At 51.8% G+C, this 17,887-nt stretch overlaps 5 protein-coding genes across 5 annotated transcripts; 4 read left to right on the top strand and 1 right to left on the bottom strand.

Annotated features, from left to right (window-relative positions):
* Window positions 1-216: 216 nt before the first annotated feature.
* On the top strand, window positions 217-1,278 carry SOX-0 (Sulfite oxidase; the record flags this gene model as incomplete). Its single annotated transcript, XM_032032604.2, has 1 exon — window positions 217-1,278. The coding sequence occupies one exon, from the start codon at window positions 217-219 to the stop codon at window positions 1,276-1,278; it is 1,062 nt and encodes a 353-aa protein (XP_031888198.2).
* A 3,664-nt stretch (window positions 1,279-4,942) lies between these two features.
* Window positions 4,943-6,540, top strand: CGGC5_v011521 (uncharacterized protein; the record flags this gene model as incomplete). Its single annotated transcript, XM_032032605.1, has 4 exons — window positions 4,943-5,067; window positions 5,121-5,430; window positions 5,488-5,502; window positions 5,899-6,540. 4 exons carry the CDS (start codon window positions 4,943-4,945, stop codon window positions 6,538-6,540), a joined length of 1,092 nt encoding a protein of 363 aa, XP_031888199.1.
* Window positions 6,541-7,346: 806 nt separating this feature from the next.
* Window positions 7,347-7,953, top strand: CGGC5_v011520 (uncharacterized protein; the record flags this gene model as incomplete). Its single annotated transcript, XM_032032606.1, has 2 exons — window positions 7,347-7,439; window positions 7,498-7,953. 2 exons carry the CDS (start codon window positions 7,347-7,349, stop codon window positions 7,951-7,953), a joined length of 549 nt encoding a protein of 182 aa, XP_031888196.1.
* Window positions 7,954-8,275: 322 nt separating this feature from the next.
* On the bottom strand, window positions 8,276-9,113 carry CGGC5_v011519 (uncharacterized protein; the record flags this gene model as incomplete). The annotated part of the gene is made up of 3 exons (XM_066152540.1): window positions 8,276-8,664; window positions 8,719-8,778; window positions 8,948-9,113. The coding sequence occupies 3 exons, from the start codon at window positions 9,111-9,113 to the stop codon at window positions 8,276-8,278; spliced, it is 615 nt and encodes a 204-aa protein (XP_066008247.1).
* Window positions 9,114-10,774: 1,661 nt separating this feature from the next.
* On the top strand, window positions 10,775-12,490 carry Laccase-6 (Laccase; the record flags this gene model as incomplete). Its single annotated transcript, XM_032032608.1, has 1 exon — window positions 10,775-12,490. The coding sequence occupies one exon, from the start codon at window positions 10,775-10,777 to the stop codon at window positions 12,488-12,490; it is 1,716 nt and encodes a 571-aa protein (XP_031888194.1).
* Between the last annotated feature and the right edge of the window lie 5,397 nt (window positions 12,491-17,887).

The following is a 17,887-nucleotide window of genomic DNA, read 5'->3' as shown; positions in this document are numbered from 1 at the left end:
TAGTCAAGTTCACAAAACCAAATGGGCCGTACAATCTCGTTCAATTCAAAGACTTAAGCCTTATTTATTTGATGATTACGACTTCTCCCTACCAACCTGTCGTCTGAAAAGATAAGGAGGCTTGGACCGTAACCATGCTGCGGGGCCTTTCTGGGCGATGCAAGAGTTGGACCAACCGTACACGGTTCGAAGAGCAGCTGAACTGCCACTTTAAAGATGCTTCTACAAGAGCAAGTTGCCAACATGGAACTTTCCATTGCTCCAACGGACGGACGAGAACGCAATGCATGCCGGTCAATCGACCCCGCCGGCTTCTTCATTCGACACCCGCCTGGCCCTCATCTCCTCGGTAACTTCATTACACACGAGGACCATCTCTTCCAGACCATACACATGGGCGCTGCGGTGGTTGATAAGGATAAGTGGCTTCTGATCATAGATGGGCTAGTCGAGCGGCCTTTCGCGCTGACCTTCACCCAATTGTGTCAACTTCCACGACGCTCAGTGACAGCTTTTCACGAATGCTACGGCAGCCCTTTGAAGCCGCCAACAGAAGCCGTTTGGCGCATTGGGAATGTTGTCTGGACCGGGGTGCCGTTGAAGTTCCTCCTGGACCTGGCGCGGCCATCACCTACGGCCACATTTGTCTGGTCTGAAGGACTCGATTACGGCACCTTTCACGACATCACGGCGGACCGATACCAAAAGGACCTTCCAATGACTAAGGCTCTCAATCACGAAGTCCTTGTGGCGTACGAGATGAATGGTAAGCCATTGGCCAAGGAGCGAGGCGGGCCTGTGAGACTTGTGGTACCTGGCTGGTTTGGGACGAACATGACCAAATGGTTATGTCGTTTATCTCTTCAGGACAGGCGAGCGGAAGGGCCTTATACGACGACATTTTATAACGAGATAGACCCGGCGGATCCGGAGGGCAAGAGGAGGAGACCTGTATGGAAGGTGGACGTGAACTCAATCATCACGAAACCAGAACCTGGGGCTATCTTCGGGGGACCGGACGTGCAGCTCGAGGGCTGGGCGTGGTGTTGTGAAGAAGTAGTGGAAGTTTCAGTCAGCGTAGATGCAGGAAAGTCATGGATCCTGGCCAGCATCACTCCAAGGGCGGACTTTGAATGGCAGAGATGGGAAGTGTGCTTGGAGCTTCAGGCCGGGGAATACAAACTGATGGCAAGAGCGAGGTCTGTGTCAGGACAACAGCCTCTGGGCGGACGAAGGAATCATGTCCATACAGTGGCAATTCAAGTCATGGCTCAATAGCCCACAGCGTGGGTCTCGAGAGGGTGAGGGTATACAGACCTTGTCAAAGATAGCCTCGACGGAGTGATGAATTGCACATTACCGGACTCGCCAAACCTCCGCTAGATCTGTCCGTGATGATATGTCCATGCAAGTTTTCGAAGCCCAAATATTGAAGGGTTCCGCAAGTCATTCAGCGAGCTCCGAACATCATCCCTCTAGCTGGAAATACCGAGAGTTGCCATGGATCTAGAGAGATGAAGACCGGCTCCTCTGAATTTCAGGTTTGCAAATGTCGAGTTTCCGTGAATTCTTCGGCCCCGGTTGACAAAGATCTGATGGCGCAAAGATAGACGGCTGATCGAACTCGAGGTATGCGAGATAGTCCGACATCGTCGCAATTACACCAGCTCTCAAGATGATGGTCACAGGCGGCAAAATACGAGTATGTCGTACTCTCGAGTTTCTGGGGCAGATCATTGTTGTTGAAATTGCACATCCGCGAGCAATCTTGGTGTGATATCTGGACGCTGTCAGTCGAAATGATCAATCTGGCTGAGATGAATGAACAAGATCATCCAGTGTTGCCGATCACCTACCGATTAAGGAAACTCCGCCAGGGGGTTCGAAAGGAACTTTAAAATAGTTTCCCCATCAGCACGATCCAGCCAGAGCCCACCGCAAATCGCACGAGAAGCAACGCTGTCGCCCACCCACCCGAACGATGCATCTCAGCTTCACGCCAGAGAAAAAATGCTTGCGCAAACATCGACTCCAGGAATAGCTTCAATCGTGATCCGCAACGATCAACTGCTGACCGATAGACAGCACGGCGCTAAGGCTGGCAGCGACTATTGAAAAGACGCGTACGCTACGGGTCTAGTCCGGGCCTGGCTCGGTCTCGCTCATCGTGAAGTCGCATTGAAGACTTCGGCACTTCTTGGCGGGTCTTTTCTTCGAGGATCGTCCCAAAAATGGGTAGACTCGCAGAAGGAGGGTGGTTGTATCGTGGCAGAGGAATACGAAGAGGAGAACAGAAAAAGATGGTGTTCTGGATTGACAAGAAAATCGCGTCATGACGCTCAGCAGGACGTCGTGCATAGATATTCATCGTCAGCCGCAACGCGCGGCCAGGGCCAAATCGGCCGCACGCAGGAACAGCGACACGCACCCGCTGCGCTCACGCGCACCAGAGTGATGTGGGCGACCGTCCAGTTTTTACCTTCGGGCGCGGCGCCCACCCGCCCGGGCCGGTACATCGGGATCGGGCCCCCGCCTCCCGCATTGCACCAGACCCCCGGCCTCGGTCCCGCTCCAGGGACTCGTCGTCTATGCCGAACACGCGAAGCCCACACCACCGCTTTCGGCCATGTCCACGTATCCGCACCTGAAGGTCAGTTCAGGGGTAGAATGTGCGTCAGTCCAAGCGTCTTAGATGGGTGGTACCCACGCACAGCTGAGCCTGAAGCCGCGTATGTCCGATTGCCCGCAGCCTGCAGGTCCGCCCTGCCTGAAGACGCAGGGGAAACTATTGACTTAGTCAGTTACTCTGGGAATAGCGGGTGATGGATCAGCCGGTGGTTGATGATGTTTCATCGAGACTATCTGGGTCGTTCGGATTCCGCATAACTCGGATTTGGCCGCTGACATGGAGGATGTCGAGCATGAGAGTCAGGTCTGCCGAGCCTGCCGGAATAGTGATGAGTCCAGTGGGCCATGATACTTTCCCGTTGAAGGCATGCAGGGCTCAATGACAAGGTCATTTTTGTGTGTCCGAAAGGGTATCGCAGGGTGAGGGTTTTCGGGGTCATTGGGTTCCCCCAACTCTGAGCTTCAACTTTTCCGCTCTCTTGATGTCTTGGGGTTTACCAGTGGTTGAGCGACTGTCTACACATGCAAGGACGCAAGAGACTTATCGTTTCTCAACTCTAAAAGCATTTGGATCGAAAGACAAGTCGCGAAATATGCAGGAACTTTGCTCTTTTTGCCCTTCGTTATTGGATCACCAGTCTTCACGGCTGCCCGATGGATAACGGCACGAACTTCGGAACAGTCCATTCAAAAGTTTGTATTTTAGCACGGCATCTCTGATGGCTATGACTTACTGTTCGCCTGTAGTCTGAATAAGGTCCAAAGCCTATTCAATGGTCTTGACTAAGTGTTGGTGCGGTTTGGAAAAACTTGCTCAGCTAAGTGGAACCATTTTTAGTATTGCAGAGTTTCTCTGGAACGCAGCTAACGACTCGCCGTCCAGTGTTAGTAGGATTATCGAAACTTATCATTGTACGATCGTTACCCGATGTGAATGGAATACCAAGACGATCCGAGGATAAGAATTAGATGCAAGCCCCGTCGCTGTGGCATGGTTCGCCATCGTCCACATCAGATGCCGATCGCATGCAGGACAGTTGGACAAAGGGAACAGGTCCTTGATCATTCGTCGAAGTCGAGGTTTCTGTGCCACATCAAGAAGTATTTTTCGCGGTCTTGTAATTTTCATTTTGATTGTGACTCCTGTATTCCGATTGACACAATGTGTGGTGGTGGTTCGAACAAGACTTTGAACATGAATCAAAACAATACCGACCGTTGCGCTGCTGCACTTGGCTTAAATGCCTCATATTGTAAGCCCAGAAAGACAGGGAGTTCTTGCATGCCCAGGGACTTTGTTCGCATTGCCGTTTCGAAACATGGCGCTTTGTTGACGCCACAGGGCCTCATTGGACGTTGAGTGAGGCTTGCGATCGATCACCATTCGGCATGAATGCACTACCGAAAAGCCCTGAAAGCCGGAATCGCAATTGAGAATTGCTTATCGTGGTTATCGGATCGGATACGGAGCGGATTGGCCCAGTGCTGACATCGGCCCCGATTCGCCAGCCAACACACGTGTCAATAGCCGGACGTTCCGCAGAGCCTCTTCTTGTGTTCCGTCAACAGCCCATTAGACTGTATGATAGAAAATCCTGTTTTGTCATATGATTCGTTACGCAAATGAGTTTTGCAAAAATTGAGAGGCCGATCTGCATTTGTTTATAAATCTGTTCATCGTGGAGGGGCACATTGGGTACTGTCTGCGACCAAATGGCCTTAGAGATGCGGGACTAAGCAGTCGCCAGCTCATCGATGCATAAAATTGACGAATTGTAATTGAGAAATTAAACAATGCAACAATCACAATGTGCAAAAATTCGCCCCATTGTCATAGCATACCATGAGCACATCCGCCCCAAGACTTTGCCTTGTCCTAGGGTATGAGGTTGCCTTCACACCAACACGATGGTTCGCCATCACGAGTTTTTTCAACGGGCGAACCCAAAATCACCCTTGTTCCTGCACAGTACTTAATTCCTGAGTCTAATTGGCGAATGTGGGATGGATTTTATGGCTCTCTGCACAAGCGACTTGTCGTGATTGGACAGCTCGCGAATCTGACATGCAGCTAAGTCGTGGCAGCTCCATCCAGACCTTAACCAATCCGGAAATGCACATATTCTGTGCCACAAGCTTCATAAACCCCCCATGTCGACATCCGTAGTTCGCGCGCCGCCGCCGTTGCTTGCCCACATTCACCGCTCCATGTCCCAACGCCTCCCGAGTCTGGACGCACTGTTCGCGTCGTATTGTGTTCCGTCGTCGGTGACCGAGATTGTTTGCTGAACACGGAGCTGCTCGCCCGTCCATCATGGTGACGCCGCCGACTGCCCAGCAATGGGAGCAACACCGCTCCGTCATTGTTGACTTGTACTCGCGCCGGCCGTTGAAGGCGGTCCGGGCGCATATGAGGGAAACGTATGGGTTCTTGGCCACGTGAGAGATATTTCTACCACCGGTTCAATGCAAAGTACTTATTAGTTCTTCAGGGATCGTATGTTTAAGGGTCGCTTCAAGACGTGGGGAGTCGAAAAGAACAGACGGCATAGACGAGATGCGGGGGATGGTGGGCCAGACAGCCGAGAACAATCACCCGCAGGACCATCACAACAAGCTCCCTTGCCAAACGACCTCGACATCCCTTCTCACGATAGCATCATCCCTCGCCGACTGCCACCAGACCCCGCCCGTGCGATAACACCACCGGAAGAGTCCCCAATAACCAACGATGCCGCCTCCGAATACTCGGAAACACTGTCTCCCCGTCCACAACCTTGGCCATTGACGCCGGCAACTACGGTAGGGGACCTCTCTCCTACCGGCTCTCAAGATGGCGAAAACCTCACAACCCCACAGACATGCCAAGAGATCGTGAGACTAGCCAGCGAAATACTCGCGACACTAGTTGCGGAACGTCGAGACAGGCCAGCGCCCGATGATCACGTCGATATATATCAAAGCCTCCACTCCAAACTTCGATTCGAAAGTCAATTACGAAGCTCTCTGGTAAATCGGCAACTAAAGGTGGGAGAATGCAGAACGGTTGCCGGTAAGACAGTCGAAGAGATGATCACATCATTCCACGCGACGGTACCAATCGGGGTCTTAAGCACGTTGAACCAGATAACGAATTGGACAACGATCCAAGAGCTGGTTACACTTTTATTTGAGACTTCCCAAACAAATCCAGGGACCCACCATGATTTTGCCCAGCTTATACGAAAGCTTCGCCATCTTGTTTTTATCACAAACCACGAAGAATTTCAGTCGTCCATGGAACAGATTTGCTACCGTCTTGAAGATAGAGTAGAAGAGACCCTGGGCTCGATTAGTCTGGTCGGCTTTTATCTCATCCTTCTACTCAACGCAAGAAAGGCTAAATCCATCCATAAGACGGACAATAAAATCCGGAGAAAATCTCTTGAGATCACCCGACACGTTACACTACACCACGAAGACCAACCAAAGGTTGTGCTGGATTTTCACCGATATGTTATCGCGTATCTGTCAATAGTGGCACCTGGGGAGAAGGACGTCTTGGATATGGCGGAGGTGTTCTACAAACGCGCCCAGGAATATTTTGACTTGAACGAGCACGTGGAGGGGTCACACGCGAGGCTCTACTACGGGTCCAGCTGCGCCTACTTGGCTGATTGCCGCTACGTTCGTAATAACACGGAGGACCGCCACCAAGCTCGCAGTCTTCTTTTCCAGTCCATATGGTGTTATGCGAACGCTCCGTGGGCCAACAGAGCAAACGCTGAACGTCAGATGAAGAAGTTGAGAGAATGGTGCGAAGAGGCAAACGACACGGAGAGACTGGGTATGCTGCGTGGTATTGAAGACATGATGGAAGAGGAGGCTCGCCAGAGAGGGGGTCCTTTGATCCCTAGGGCAGCAGCAACTTGAACAGGCGCACCGACTTCAAGCCGCATGAGCATGGCCTGAAGGTTCAGCAGTGTGATATCGAGAAGTTCATGCTAACGCCACTCAATCGATGTTATCATTGTGGACAACCCACGACATGATGCAGGGCATGCCTTGATGAGGCTGAAGCCAAGGAAGATGCAGATCTGGAAGATTCCCGAACGAGGTTGGTCCCACATCTTGAAACAAGCTGTCAGCCGCAAGAAGTGGGTTGGGACTTGCGTCATGTCGCCTTCGCCTCCCCCCTATCTTCTCCAGTTCGGTGAATTCGGTGGGTCCCGGTGTGTTCACCGGCACAGACCGACGCAGACCGACCGTGGCCGGACTAAAACGTCCGCATCAGCAATGGGAAGTACTGTTCTGCGCTTATCGGATCTCCCAACCACACCCACCAGGAAACATTGGATCCTGCATCAGAATTTCGATTTCAATTTGCCATCCACTCCATGTTCGTTTCTTGTCTTTGTCGACAATCAACCTTTCTGACATCATGAGGGTCTTTGCTGCGATTTGACTTCATCGCTCCACAGGAAAAGTGGTGCTCTTATCTCATCCTCCGCGACCGTGATGTAATCGTGATGTTGCATCACGATCGCCTCAAAGATATCTCATCGAGGCGATTTTTCAGTTTTCAATAAGCTACTTAAGACTATGTTTACGGCTGGACAAGTTGATTTTCTTTTTGTTCTACACAATCGAATCAACCGCGATCACAGAGATACCCAATTCCACCATCAACAACAAACAACAACTCCCCAATCCATAAACTTTACTTCCACACTATAAAAATGTCTACCACCAGAAACATCGACTCCGTCAACCCCAAGCAGGGCGAGTTCCACCCCAGCGTCCCTCGCTCCGAGCCTCTCACCACCAAGGGCGTAAGTTCACAATCAACCACTCTCACCTGAAGCGCACATCATTCTAACCCCAACACAGCATGCCCCCGGCACCAAGGTCGGAAACGACGCATACCCTGAGTTCCACGCCCAGGCCTACCCTGCAGGCACCGCACCCCGGGAAAACACCTTCCAGCCCAACGCAGTTTCCGAGACCCCCGGCCAGGCCCTGAATCCCAACGCGGACCCTTCAGGTCGGACGGCGGCCCACGACTTCCCCGGCGCTACCTCGGCTGACGTACACGCTGGTCTGGGCAAGCCTGTCCAGGGCCAGACCAGCGCCGAGATGCATGGCTCCAACGTCGGTCGCCGCGCCAAGGAGAGCGCTGGCCTCGAGGGCGTCGGCGCTTCGGGCAAGGATAACTTCCGTGACCGTCGCCTCGACGTTGGCGTCGCTCCCGGTGCTCGTGGTGATGGCGGCAACCCTGAGAACATCACGCCTGCGGAGAACCTGCCGCCTGTTTCGGCTGAGGAGATCGCGAGCGAGCGTCGCTGAAGGATTTTAATGAGGCAAAAAAGCATACTTTGTACTACTAGATTATAACGTCACGAGCGATGATGACTCTGTTTGGCACATGAACCGGCAAATGGTTTAGATCAGAAATGAAGAAGAATTTCAAGCCATGTTTTATTTCGCACTCCCAAATTCTATCCCGCTACGTGTTCCCATTGAATGATCCCTAGATTCCGCCACTACACATTACAAAACGCCTGCAACGTTTGGAAATGCGCAAAGGCCCAAGAAGCAAGTATACACAGGCCTGAGTCCTCCACCTTGATGGTGAGAGAGCTCAAGCGTCCAAGAGAGGGCGCTCCGCTTAAGCAGAGGTCTCAGCTTCGGCGGTGGTGATCTGGGCGTTGGAGGGAGGGGTCTTCTTGAGGGTGAGGGTGATCTTGTTGGCGGAGTCGTCGCCGGTCTGGTTCCACTTGAGGTTGTAGATGCCGTCGACGCTGCTGGGCGTAGCATACCACAGAGACTCCATGCCGCCACCGGAGGTGCTGTCGACGAAGATGAAGGAGCCGTAGAAGGTGAAACCAGAGGTCTGGCGGTCAGTAGAGCTGGAGTTGGAGAAGCCGACGTCGTGGGAGCCAGAGGTCTCGCTGGGGATGGAGAAGGGCAGGTTGGACCAGGTGGGAGGAGTGGTGCTGTTGCCGATGGCGGTGGTGTTGGGAGCGCCGGTCCAGGTGTTGTTGTCATTGGGGGTGACTTTGCGACGGTCAGTCAGCATGTTCATGCCAGGGTATGGGCGCGGTGACTTACAGATGACAGGGGCGGCCTGGGTGTCGTTCAACTTGGTGTGGTCGCCGAAGTAAGCATCGCCTATTGATTCTCCGTTAATATCAAAGTAGGATAGGGATCTCAAAAGAAGAGCTTCAAAGCCGGACAAACGAGAACAGCGGGGGCGTGCACTCTGAGCCTAAAAGCTCCTATTTACATGCGGTGAGGTATTGTAAAACCCTCGAAAAAGAAGCTCGAAATGATACAGTACCGGACCCACCTCCAGAGGAGAACATGGCAAGTCCTCCAATTCCGGTGCCATAGGCGTAAACCTGGAAAGGACTGGAGTTGTCGGCGGCGACGGCGCGACGCTCCGAGGAAGGAGCAGCGGCCGCGAGGGCGGCGAGGGACAGAAGAACGGATGCGACGGGCTGCATGGTTGCGATTGTCTTTTTCAAAAAAGTGAAAATGAGAGTGGAAGGTCGGCTAAACGATTGGATGAGGCTGTAAAAGAGACTCGAGGAGAAGAGCGAGAGAAAAGGATGGACTAGGTGAGTGTGGGTGAAGAGGTGGGGTTCCTAAAAGGGAGTTGGCTGAGGGGAGGTCGTGTTGATTAAATAAAAACCGCAGAGCATTGTCGAGTCATCCGTGCAAGCCGCGTCTCCTTGCCGGAGTTCCCTATACAAGGTTGCAAATTTTATTCGGGGTTTCTTCCCGGCACGAGCTACCCAGCCAGATGCGACACAACCTTCACAGCTTCTGTTCCTGGCAAAGACGCAACCTGGACTTTGACAAACTTGGGCACGCACATACGCTTTGGTACTGGGCCGAATTCCGCATGTTCAGGGAAGTATGTTGATGAGGCTTAGACTCCACTGTGATATCAGGTGGAGAGGGGATCTAGCATCAATTCTCCTGTATCTCCTGCATGTCCTTGACGCGTCGGTCATTGCCGTGACGGCAACTGGCCAAGCTTTTTCGAAGCTGATGGGACGGAAACGGCCCTGGGCCAACCAGAAAGCGTGGAAGCGCCGTTGTCGTTTATCGGGAGCTAGGCACATCCCGGAAGCGGGGGACATGTCAAGCCGGGAGTGGTGTTTCGGAATGTGGGATGAACGGGGGCCATGCTGGGGTCCAAGATCTATGGGGCTTTTGCGGGTTCTTGATATATAGCAGGGATATTATAGGTCGAGACCATCGCGAAAGGGGGATGGCTTCGAGCGAAACCACGTAAGATCAAGGAGGCTGCGCAACGTGTTCCTGGCGAAGACGAACACCCCCTTCAAGCACAGACAACCTCGCCCGTACAGCGGAGTCGGAAGTTTCTAAAATCAGCGTCTCCAAGTGGAGACTTCATCGGCCGGGCATGGAGCTCCGATCGCTCCCACACTTCCGGATGGTCGGTCAACCCGGTCATCCACGGCTCAAAGCGTCGACCGAACGGCACAACCGGCCCTTCCTGGACTCCTGGATGTCGGCCCTGTGAGGCTGCAGCGGGTCGAGCCCCAAGCGACTCCTTGACACCCCCCTCTTTGCCCAGCTTCTCCTTGACGCTGGCCCTAGCATTGCGAATTAGTCTATAGCTGCTACGAGTCAGCCCAACTGCGGTTCATTTACACGTCTCCAACACGTACCATCTTACGACCCCGTACAGCCACGCATGGGTCACATAGGGGCATGTCTCAGAAACATCCTTCTTTCGACATGGGAATCATCGTGAGATATTGCCGTGATCCATAGACGCTTTCTCTCGCTGAATCTATGCATGAAGATCATAACCTACTGGGGCAAGTCCGAGGAGCTATGGTCCTATGGATACCGGCAAGAGCGGCTCTACGGGAGACTGGAGACGTGAAGCCATTCACTGGGGTAATAGAGTTTTTAGACTCTGTGAACTATCGCTCTTGCCGTGAGCCGGTTGACGTGCGGAATACATAAGCTCTGCGGCCCGTCGGTTGTTTGACTCCATTCCCACTCTCTCACCACCCAGCACAGTTCGCTCTGCGCTTCCATTCGCTCTTTGCTTCCTTCACTCTTTTCCTACTTGTGTCATCCAGTCTTTCTTTTACCTTCTCTTGGCACTTCACACTCCCTCACAATGCTCAAGTCTCTCTTCGTGGCCGGAGCCCTCGCCGGCTTGGCCTCTGCCTTCCCTTCCGCTGTGGACTCTCCCTTCCCGTCCAAGCTCTACCCTCGTGCGGCCTGCAGTGGCAACACTGCCAGCACTCGTTCTGAGTGGTGCGACTACGACACCAGCACCGACTACATGAACACCGTCCCCGACACGGGCGTCACCCGCGAGTACTGGCTCGAGCTCACCGACGTCACCGTCTCTCCCGATGGTGTCTCCCGCTCCGCCATGGCCGTCAACGGCTCTATCCCGGGTCCCACCCTGTTCGCTGACTGGGGTGACACTGTCACCGTTCACGTCACCAACTCCCTGACTACCTCCAACAACGGTACCAGCATTCACTTCCACGGCATTCGCCAGAACTACACCAACGAGGCCGATGGTGTCAGCTCCATCACCCAGTGCCCTCTGGCGCCCAACAACACCATGACCTACACCTGGAGAGCTACCCAGTACGGATCTACCTGGTACCACTCTCACTTTGCCCTCCAGGCCTGGCAGGGTATCTTCGGTGGTATCATCATCAACGGTCCCGCCACTGCCAACTACGATGAGGATCTCGGCATGGTCTTCCTGAACGACTGGGACCACCAGACCGTCGATGAGCTCTACTCCACCGCCGAGACCTCCGGCCCCCCGACTCTGGACAACGGTCTCATCAACGGCACCAACGTCTACGGCGATGATGGCGACTCCACCCAGACCGGTACCCGCTTCAACATGACCTGGACCTCCGGTACCTCCTACCGCATGAGACTCGTCAACGCTGCCGTCGACACCCACTGGAAGTTCATGATTGATAACCACACCATGACCGTCATCGCTGCCGACCTTGTCCCCATCACTCCCTACACCACCACCGTCCTCGACATGGGCATGGGCCAGCGCTACGACATCATCGTCACTGCCGACCAGGCCGACACCGCCGACAACTTCTGGATGCGCGCCATCCCCCAGGCTGCCTGCTCTGACAACGACAGCACCGACAACATCAAGGGTATCATCGCCTACACCAGCACCATCGGCACCCCCACCACCTCTGCCTACGACTACACCGACTCTTGCGACGATGAGACCGACAACCTCGTCCCCTACCTCTCCAAGTCTGTTGATGACGCCAACTGGAACGACCTCGAGTCCGCCACCGTCGGCAAGAACACCGCTGGTCTCTTCAAGTGGTACCTCAACAGCACCTCCATGCTCGTCGACTGGGCCGACCCGACCCTCCTCCAGATCGTCAACGGCACCACCAGCTGGGAGACCGACGACGCCGTCATCGAGCTCTCCGAGGCCAACAAGTGGATCTACTTCGTCATCGAGACCACTCTGGCCGTCCCCCACCCCATCCACCTTCACGGTCACGACTTCTTCATCCTGGCTCAGGGCTCCGGCACCTACTCCAGCTCCGTCTCCCTCAACACCACCAACCCTCCCAGAAGAGATACTGCCATGCTTCCCTCCTCCGGCTACCTCGTCATGGCCTTCGAGACCGACAACCCGGGTGCCTGGCTCATGCACTGCCACATCGGCTGGCACACTTCTGAGGGTTTCTCCATGCAGTTCGTCGAGCGCTACGATGAGATCTCCGCCCTCACCAACTCCACCACTCTCGAGAACGTCTGCACCAACTGGTCCACCTTCCAGGAGGAGTACTCCATCGAGCAGGAGGACTCTGGTGTCTAAATTTCACGTATCTAACATCATCACGAACACATTCATTGGGTTGAGAACGGTTTTCATTGAGTCTGCATAAAGGGATGGGTTGCGGGCGAACTGGGTGTTTCATTTTGTGCCTTCCACATATAGACCAACTTTTTCCTCACATACACGAAAGGGCTTAATTCTTCAAACTCTTAAGTCTTCAAGCTAGCGGTATGAACTGGTTGCATGGGGAACGCCGCGGGGAGGCCGACGAGAGCGAAGCAAATCCATAACTAAACGTGGACAATTCCTGTGTACATAGTTCCGCGCCGGAAACGGCTCGAATCTGCATGTTTGCTGCTAGCACATCTAAATCGAGTTCTTTTGAAAACATTCTGAATATGACGGTGAACATGACTTGCAACTGAAATCGATTTTTACTTCCAACATGCAGACTTTCAACTTGCGCTAAGCTTTCTGGTTCTGTTTGATTGACATGCATGCCGTTTAACCTTAGAGAAACGTTCAGGTCTTGACACAATGTCTGTGAGAGACAGCAAACTTAAGATGAACCTCTCCAAAACCAATACTTCGGACGATTTACAAGCCAACCTCACTGGTTTTACTGGAGGTTTATGTTTATTGTTACCAAATTCATACGTTTAGTTAGCCTCGTCAAAATTGAATGCTCAAGTGTTTTCAATTAGTAATTAGCATAAATCTTGTACTTCGAGAAATAGCGTGAACATTTTGTACTTGGAAATGTCATTTTGAAAAGTTTCCTTTAGTCATTTTATTATTGAACAAAAACATTGAAAATAATTCTTTTTGACACGCAACATGGCATATTCGAGATGAGCAGCGGGAAAATGCAATGAGAAATGTGTAACAAATTTCAAACTACTCTGCAGGCGCATCTGCAGCAGCAAAAATTGTTTACTCGACACTTTTTCACCATCACATACTGATCAATTGAAGCCGGGATGACTCGCTGAGTCCCTCGCCACCTTACCACGTCCGGTCTCAACGCATGAAGACGGCCACATCGCCGACTCTTTGAGAGTTCCGCCTAAAATTGATTGGCGCTACGTTCAGGTGAAGATCGACAATGTCGAGGCACGGCAGACGAAGACCACATATTGCAAGGAAGTTGAGGTGAACGAGATCATTCTTCCCGACGACTCATGACTTCACCGGCGGAGACATCTGAGAACCCACTGATGCAATGGAACAACTGCTGATCACTCCGATTCATTCACCTTGACATGATCACATTACCAAGTGCTCAATAACTCGGTCACGGCCCGATTACCCCTCAATGAGGTCAAAGTCAATCTATTCTCACGAGAATTAACAAAGTCTCCAGTTCGGGGACCCAATTCCTTTTCAGGAAGGCAATCTAATCTTCCCGATTACCGATGCCCACATCCCGAAACACTTAAGCTCCCGCGATGAACCTAAAACCACCTTCCAACTCGGTCTTAGCCCCGACCAACGCATCTACGAACCCCAAAAGAGACAGCAATATGGATGCATCCGACCGCAATATACACCTCCGAGAGTCAAAGTCATTGTTTTTGGTCATGAAGACAAGGAAGCGCGTTGTTATTCTTCATCAATTCTCCAAAGTCAGCAAACGAAAATCGGAAAGGGCAACGTGTTTGAGTCAGTTCCCCTTGAAGCAGTTTAGAAACTCGCTTTGCTTGAAACACAAATTTCCGGGCACTTTGGCAACTCCGAAAGAAGCACCTACGGAACTGGGTCCATCCACGTCCCGGATATGCTTGTTTTTTTCCGAGCTTCCGGCCACCACAACAATCAAGAATCAGCCACCGCTCGAACCATCGCCAATGTTGATCACCCACGTGAACCGTCTTGGCAGATTAAAACTTTTGTCGCCACCGGAAAAGTCAATTCAGGAGGGTTTGAAGTTGGTCATGAGCTCTATATCGACGGAAGTTCGGGTTCAATCGTATATTAATTGTACTGACTCTTCTGTTTCCACTGGATGTAACGTAAACAGCCCATATTTGCCTTTCCGCTTTGATACCTCTGGCTGCTTATCAGTTACCTGATCACTCTTTACCCGCAGAACTAATGGTCAATATGGCAGATTCCGTTTTCGCGGGTGTATCCTACGGTTCGTCTACTGAGTCGTTCCTTGAGTTGTATCAGTGAATCATTTACAACATGATCAACAATTATGGAAGCCAGGTGGCGAACAATACAACGTAGTAATAAACAAAACATATTGTTTCGACAAAGCGGGTTTGGGCAATATCCACAAAGACGACATTCATTCAATATTCACATGTGGTGACATCTTGTCATCATCCCCACTCAGCGCGCAGAACGGAATGGGCAAATCTAGGCGTTGTGACATATTGATGATCTTGGAAGAATGGGGCATGTGGGAAGTGTGATTGTTGAGGCTGGATGACACCTCCTCCTACTGAAACCTCCACGGGTTGTGGTAGGTAGGCATCCTGGAGGTCCAAGTAGGTGTGTGGCGTCGTTCAGCCCTCTCAATTGAAGTGTTCTGTGTGTTTCCTCGTTTCTACGGGAATATCTGTATACATACGAGGACGCCACTGGTAAGATCGCGAGTTCCGTCGTCGTCTGTATCGGATTTGATGAGAAGATGGCCAGAATGAAAAAAAAATAATCAAAGAGAGTCACCGTTGAGCTATGTAATGGAACTGAACTGATTTTCTTTTCGCTAGCTTAAGTCTTTACTGAACGGAGGAAAGTCATGTCTTTTTGTCATATCATTTGTTATTGTTTTGCATAGACATTTTTGTTCCGTGATACTGGTTTTGAATTATTTGCCACTTTTCCTAAGCAAGAGGAGCAGCAGAAGAAATTTAAAACAGAAAATACTCAACAAATGGCGTCGGCTTATTATCATATGGGAAGCAATATATCATTCTCACGCACTTGCTCATTACACTCGCATTGGCCGTTGATCTTGCTGTCCATATCAAACTCTCGTGCCTCGTTCATAAACTTGATTGGACTACCTTGCTTGAAATACGACACCACGTAGTCAAGATGCAAATCGTGATAATCAGCTGCGTTTCTATTCTTGACTGCGTCTAGTCATAAGAGACGAAGCAAAGATTGGCGGTCATTCGTCACATACTACGGAGATGACTATCGGGCGGTCTGGGAACAGCGACAGCTCTCTGAAGCCAAAATTATCATCAATCGTAGAATTTTCACATTTGACCGCCTTGTTCCATAGGATGTCGAGGAGGCCCGGAACTGACGGCTGGCTGCTGGCGAAAAAGACTCATAGTAGTTGTCCAGGTAGTAAGCGATGTTGTCATTCTGACCGCCATTGTTGTCACTAGTTCGCCTATAACATGCTCTTATATGGTCAAAATACGGTATCATTGGTTTAGGTCGACGCGGCTTCCACGTAACTGACGATCTAGCGGTCTGTAGCTCAAACATTCCGTGATATCCGTGGTGCCGGAACAGAACCCGAGGGCTCATCATTGTCAAAATACGCAAACCATTGATCATCAGTCAACAACAAGTCGACAATTGCAAATGCGGTGTTGTTCTCTCCATCAAAGGTTTGTTGTTGCGCGACTCGCATCATCCGAATTCGTAAGCCCCGCGGATCCCAATGTGGAAATCGGCGATGATCCTCATCTGCCTTTACAACCCTTTACAACAATGAACCCTCACGATGAGAGACCACATTTACCACACGGCCCGACAATTGTGTTTAACCGAGGGCCTATTTTTACTTTGGTGACGACGCACAAAGTGAACCCCTCACGATGCTAATTTCCCAACTCAACTCTACTCACCATTTTCCACGTGTGCGTGCATGCCGCTCACCCGCTCGGCTTGAAGAAGAATTCAGCCCCCAATGCCCCCCCATGGTGGACTCGTCACCTCTGCATTTGAGCCAATGACCACCGGTCACGAGTCGCCGAAATAGGAGATGGTCAGACTTTGGAAGCTCAGCCTCACGACTGCGGCCCACGTCTTAATAACAGACAGAGTTGTTTCTCCGCTATAGGCAGGGCTGCACTGCTGAAGTTTCCCCGCCTTAATGGCTATGCCCTAACTTCAAAAGAGTTAGGGGGGATTGCAAGCATATTTTCGGAATGTTTGTGCGCTGCTGCGGCTTGCTACTGTTTGGCTCGATATGGCTTCTCCCCCGCGGCCAACATGTCTCAGTAGGCTCGGTTAGGGCAGAGGTCCGCGAATGGATGAGAACGTAAGCCCACATCACTTGAAGGATACCCACGTCGCAGAGGCTGTTCAGGGGAAAAGAGATGTCAAGAAAATAAAAAAACGCAACCCCTGACCGTTACCCCTGAACGTTGGGATTGGCTGGGCGATGGAATCGTTCTGGAATGTGGGGGAACAGGCGTCGGGAGCCGCAAAGCTTGGGCGGAAACAGAACAAGGGTATCCCAGTCTATTGCACGTCCCCAGACATGTTTGCCAATGAAAGCCAAGCGGCGCCCCGTAGCCGGCAGCCCGGCAGGGCCAGTTTAGCCGTGAGCCTCATGCTTGGCTTTCTTACTACGCAGTAAGCTTCAAATTCCCCATGCCACAGAAGCGGGTAACGTAAGATGTCTGACTATCGATTGGAATGTCACTCGCTTGTTACGTACCGAAACCCCCTCACGGAAACTGCGCTGCAAGTCAGTTCATTGGTAGACAACTGCCAATAATAGCAGGAAAACGTGGGGAAGTATGAGAGAATATCGGAAAAAGCCTGGAAGCATCATGCCAGTGCCGAAGTCGGTCTTGCCCCAGAGTATCAATCTCAGCTTCTCGAATCGAAGCTTGAATGTTACAGATTGATCGGGTGTTTTTCCAGCCACAGACGGAAACACATAGGAGAATTGTTGCTTCGTCGCATGAATATGCCGGATGAACCCTTGAAACTTTCCAAGACTTTCTCCCACTTCGCGGGAGTATCCCAACTGTCCCGCTGAGGCTGTAGACGTCAAGCGAATGATGAAACGTCAAACATCAGATGGAAAGTGCCATCTAAGTGGTTGGGGGCGGCCTCAGCGGCATCGCACAGCGCCCAACTCCCTGCAAGCAGTGAGGCCCGTGACGAAGACCTCAAGTTCACCGCTTGACATCCGTGATGTCGATCATGTTCTCCGCCCACTTGTGCCGAAGGCTGGCGGTGTTGAGACGCGCGTCGTAAGATTCCATCTCCATCGAAACGTCCATTCTGCGTAGATCGTCAGTCGATATGCTGCGGAAGTGGTGGGAATAGGAGCCGAAATACTTGCTCACGACGAATATAAAAGAATGCCTTCGTCGCCCCGAAATCACAACCTTTTCTTTCCTCACCACCAACAACCAATCCAATCAACAGTCTTTCACAAGCATCTTTCCTACTCTCTCTCTTTCTCTCTCTCTTAACTCGCTCTTTCAGCAATCATCACTCTTTCGC

The sequence above is a fragment of the Colletotrichum fructicola genome (assembly GCF_000319635.2).
Source record: "Colletotrichum fructicola Nara gc5 chromosome Unknown KSG_Nara_v1_contig06, whole genome shotgun sequence".
Classification (NCBI taxonomy): Eukaryota; Fungi; Ascomycota; class Sordariomycetes; order Glomerellales; family Glomerellaceae; genus Colletotrichum; species Colletotrichum fructicola.
This window is presented reverse-complemented; position numbering and strand designations above follow the sequence as displayed.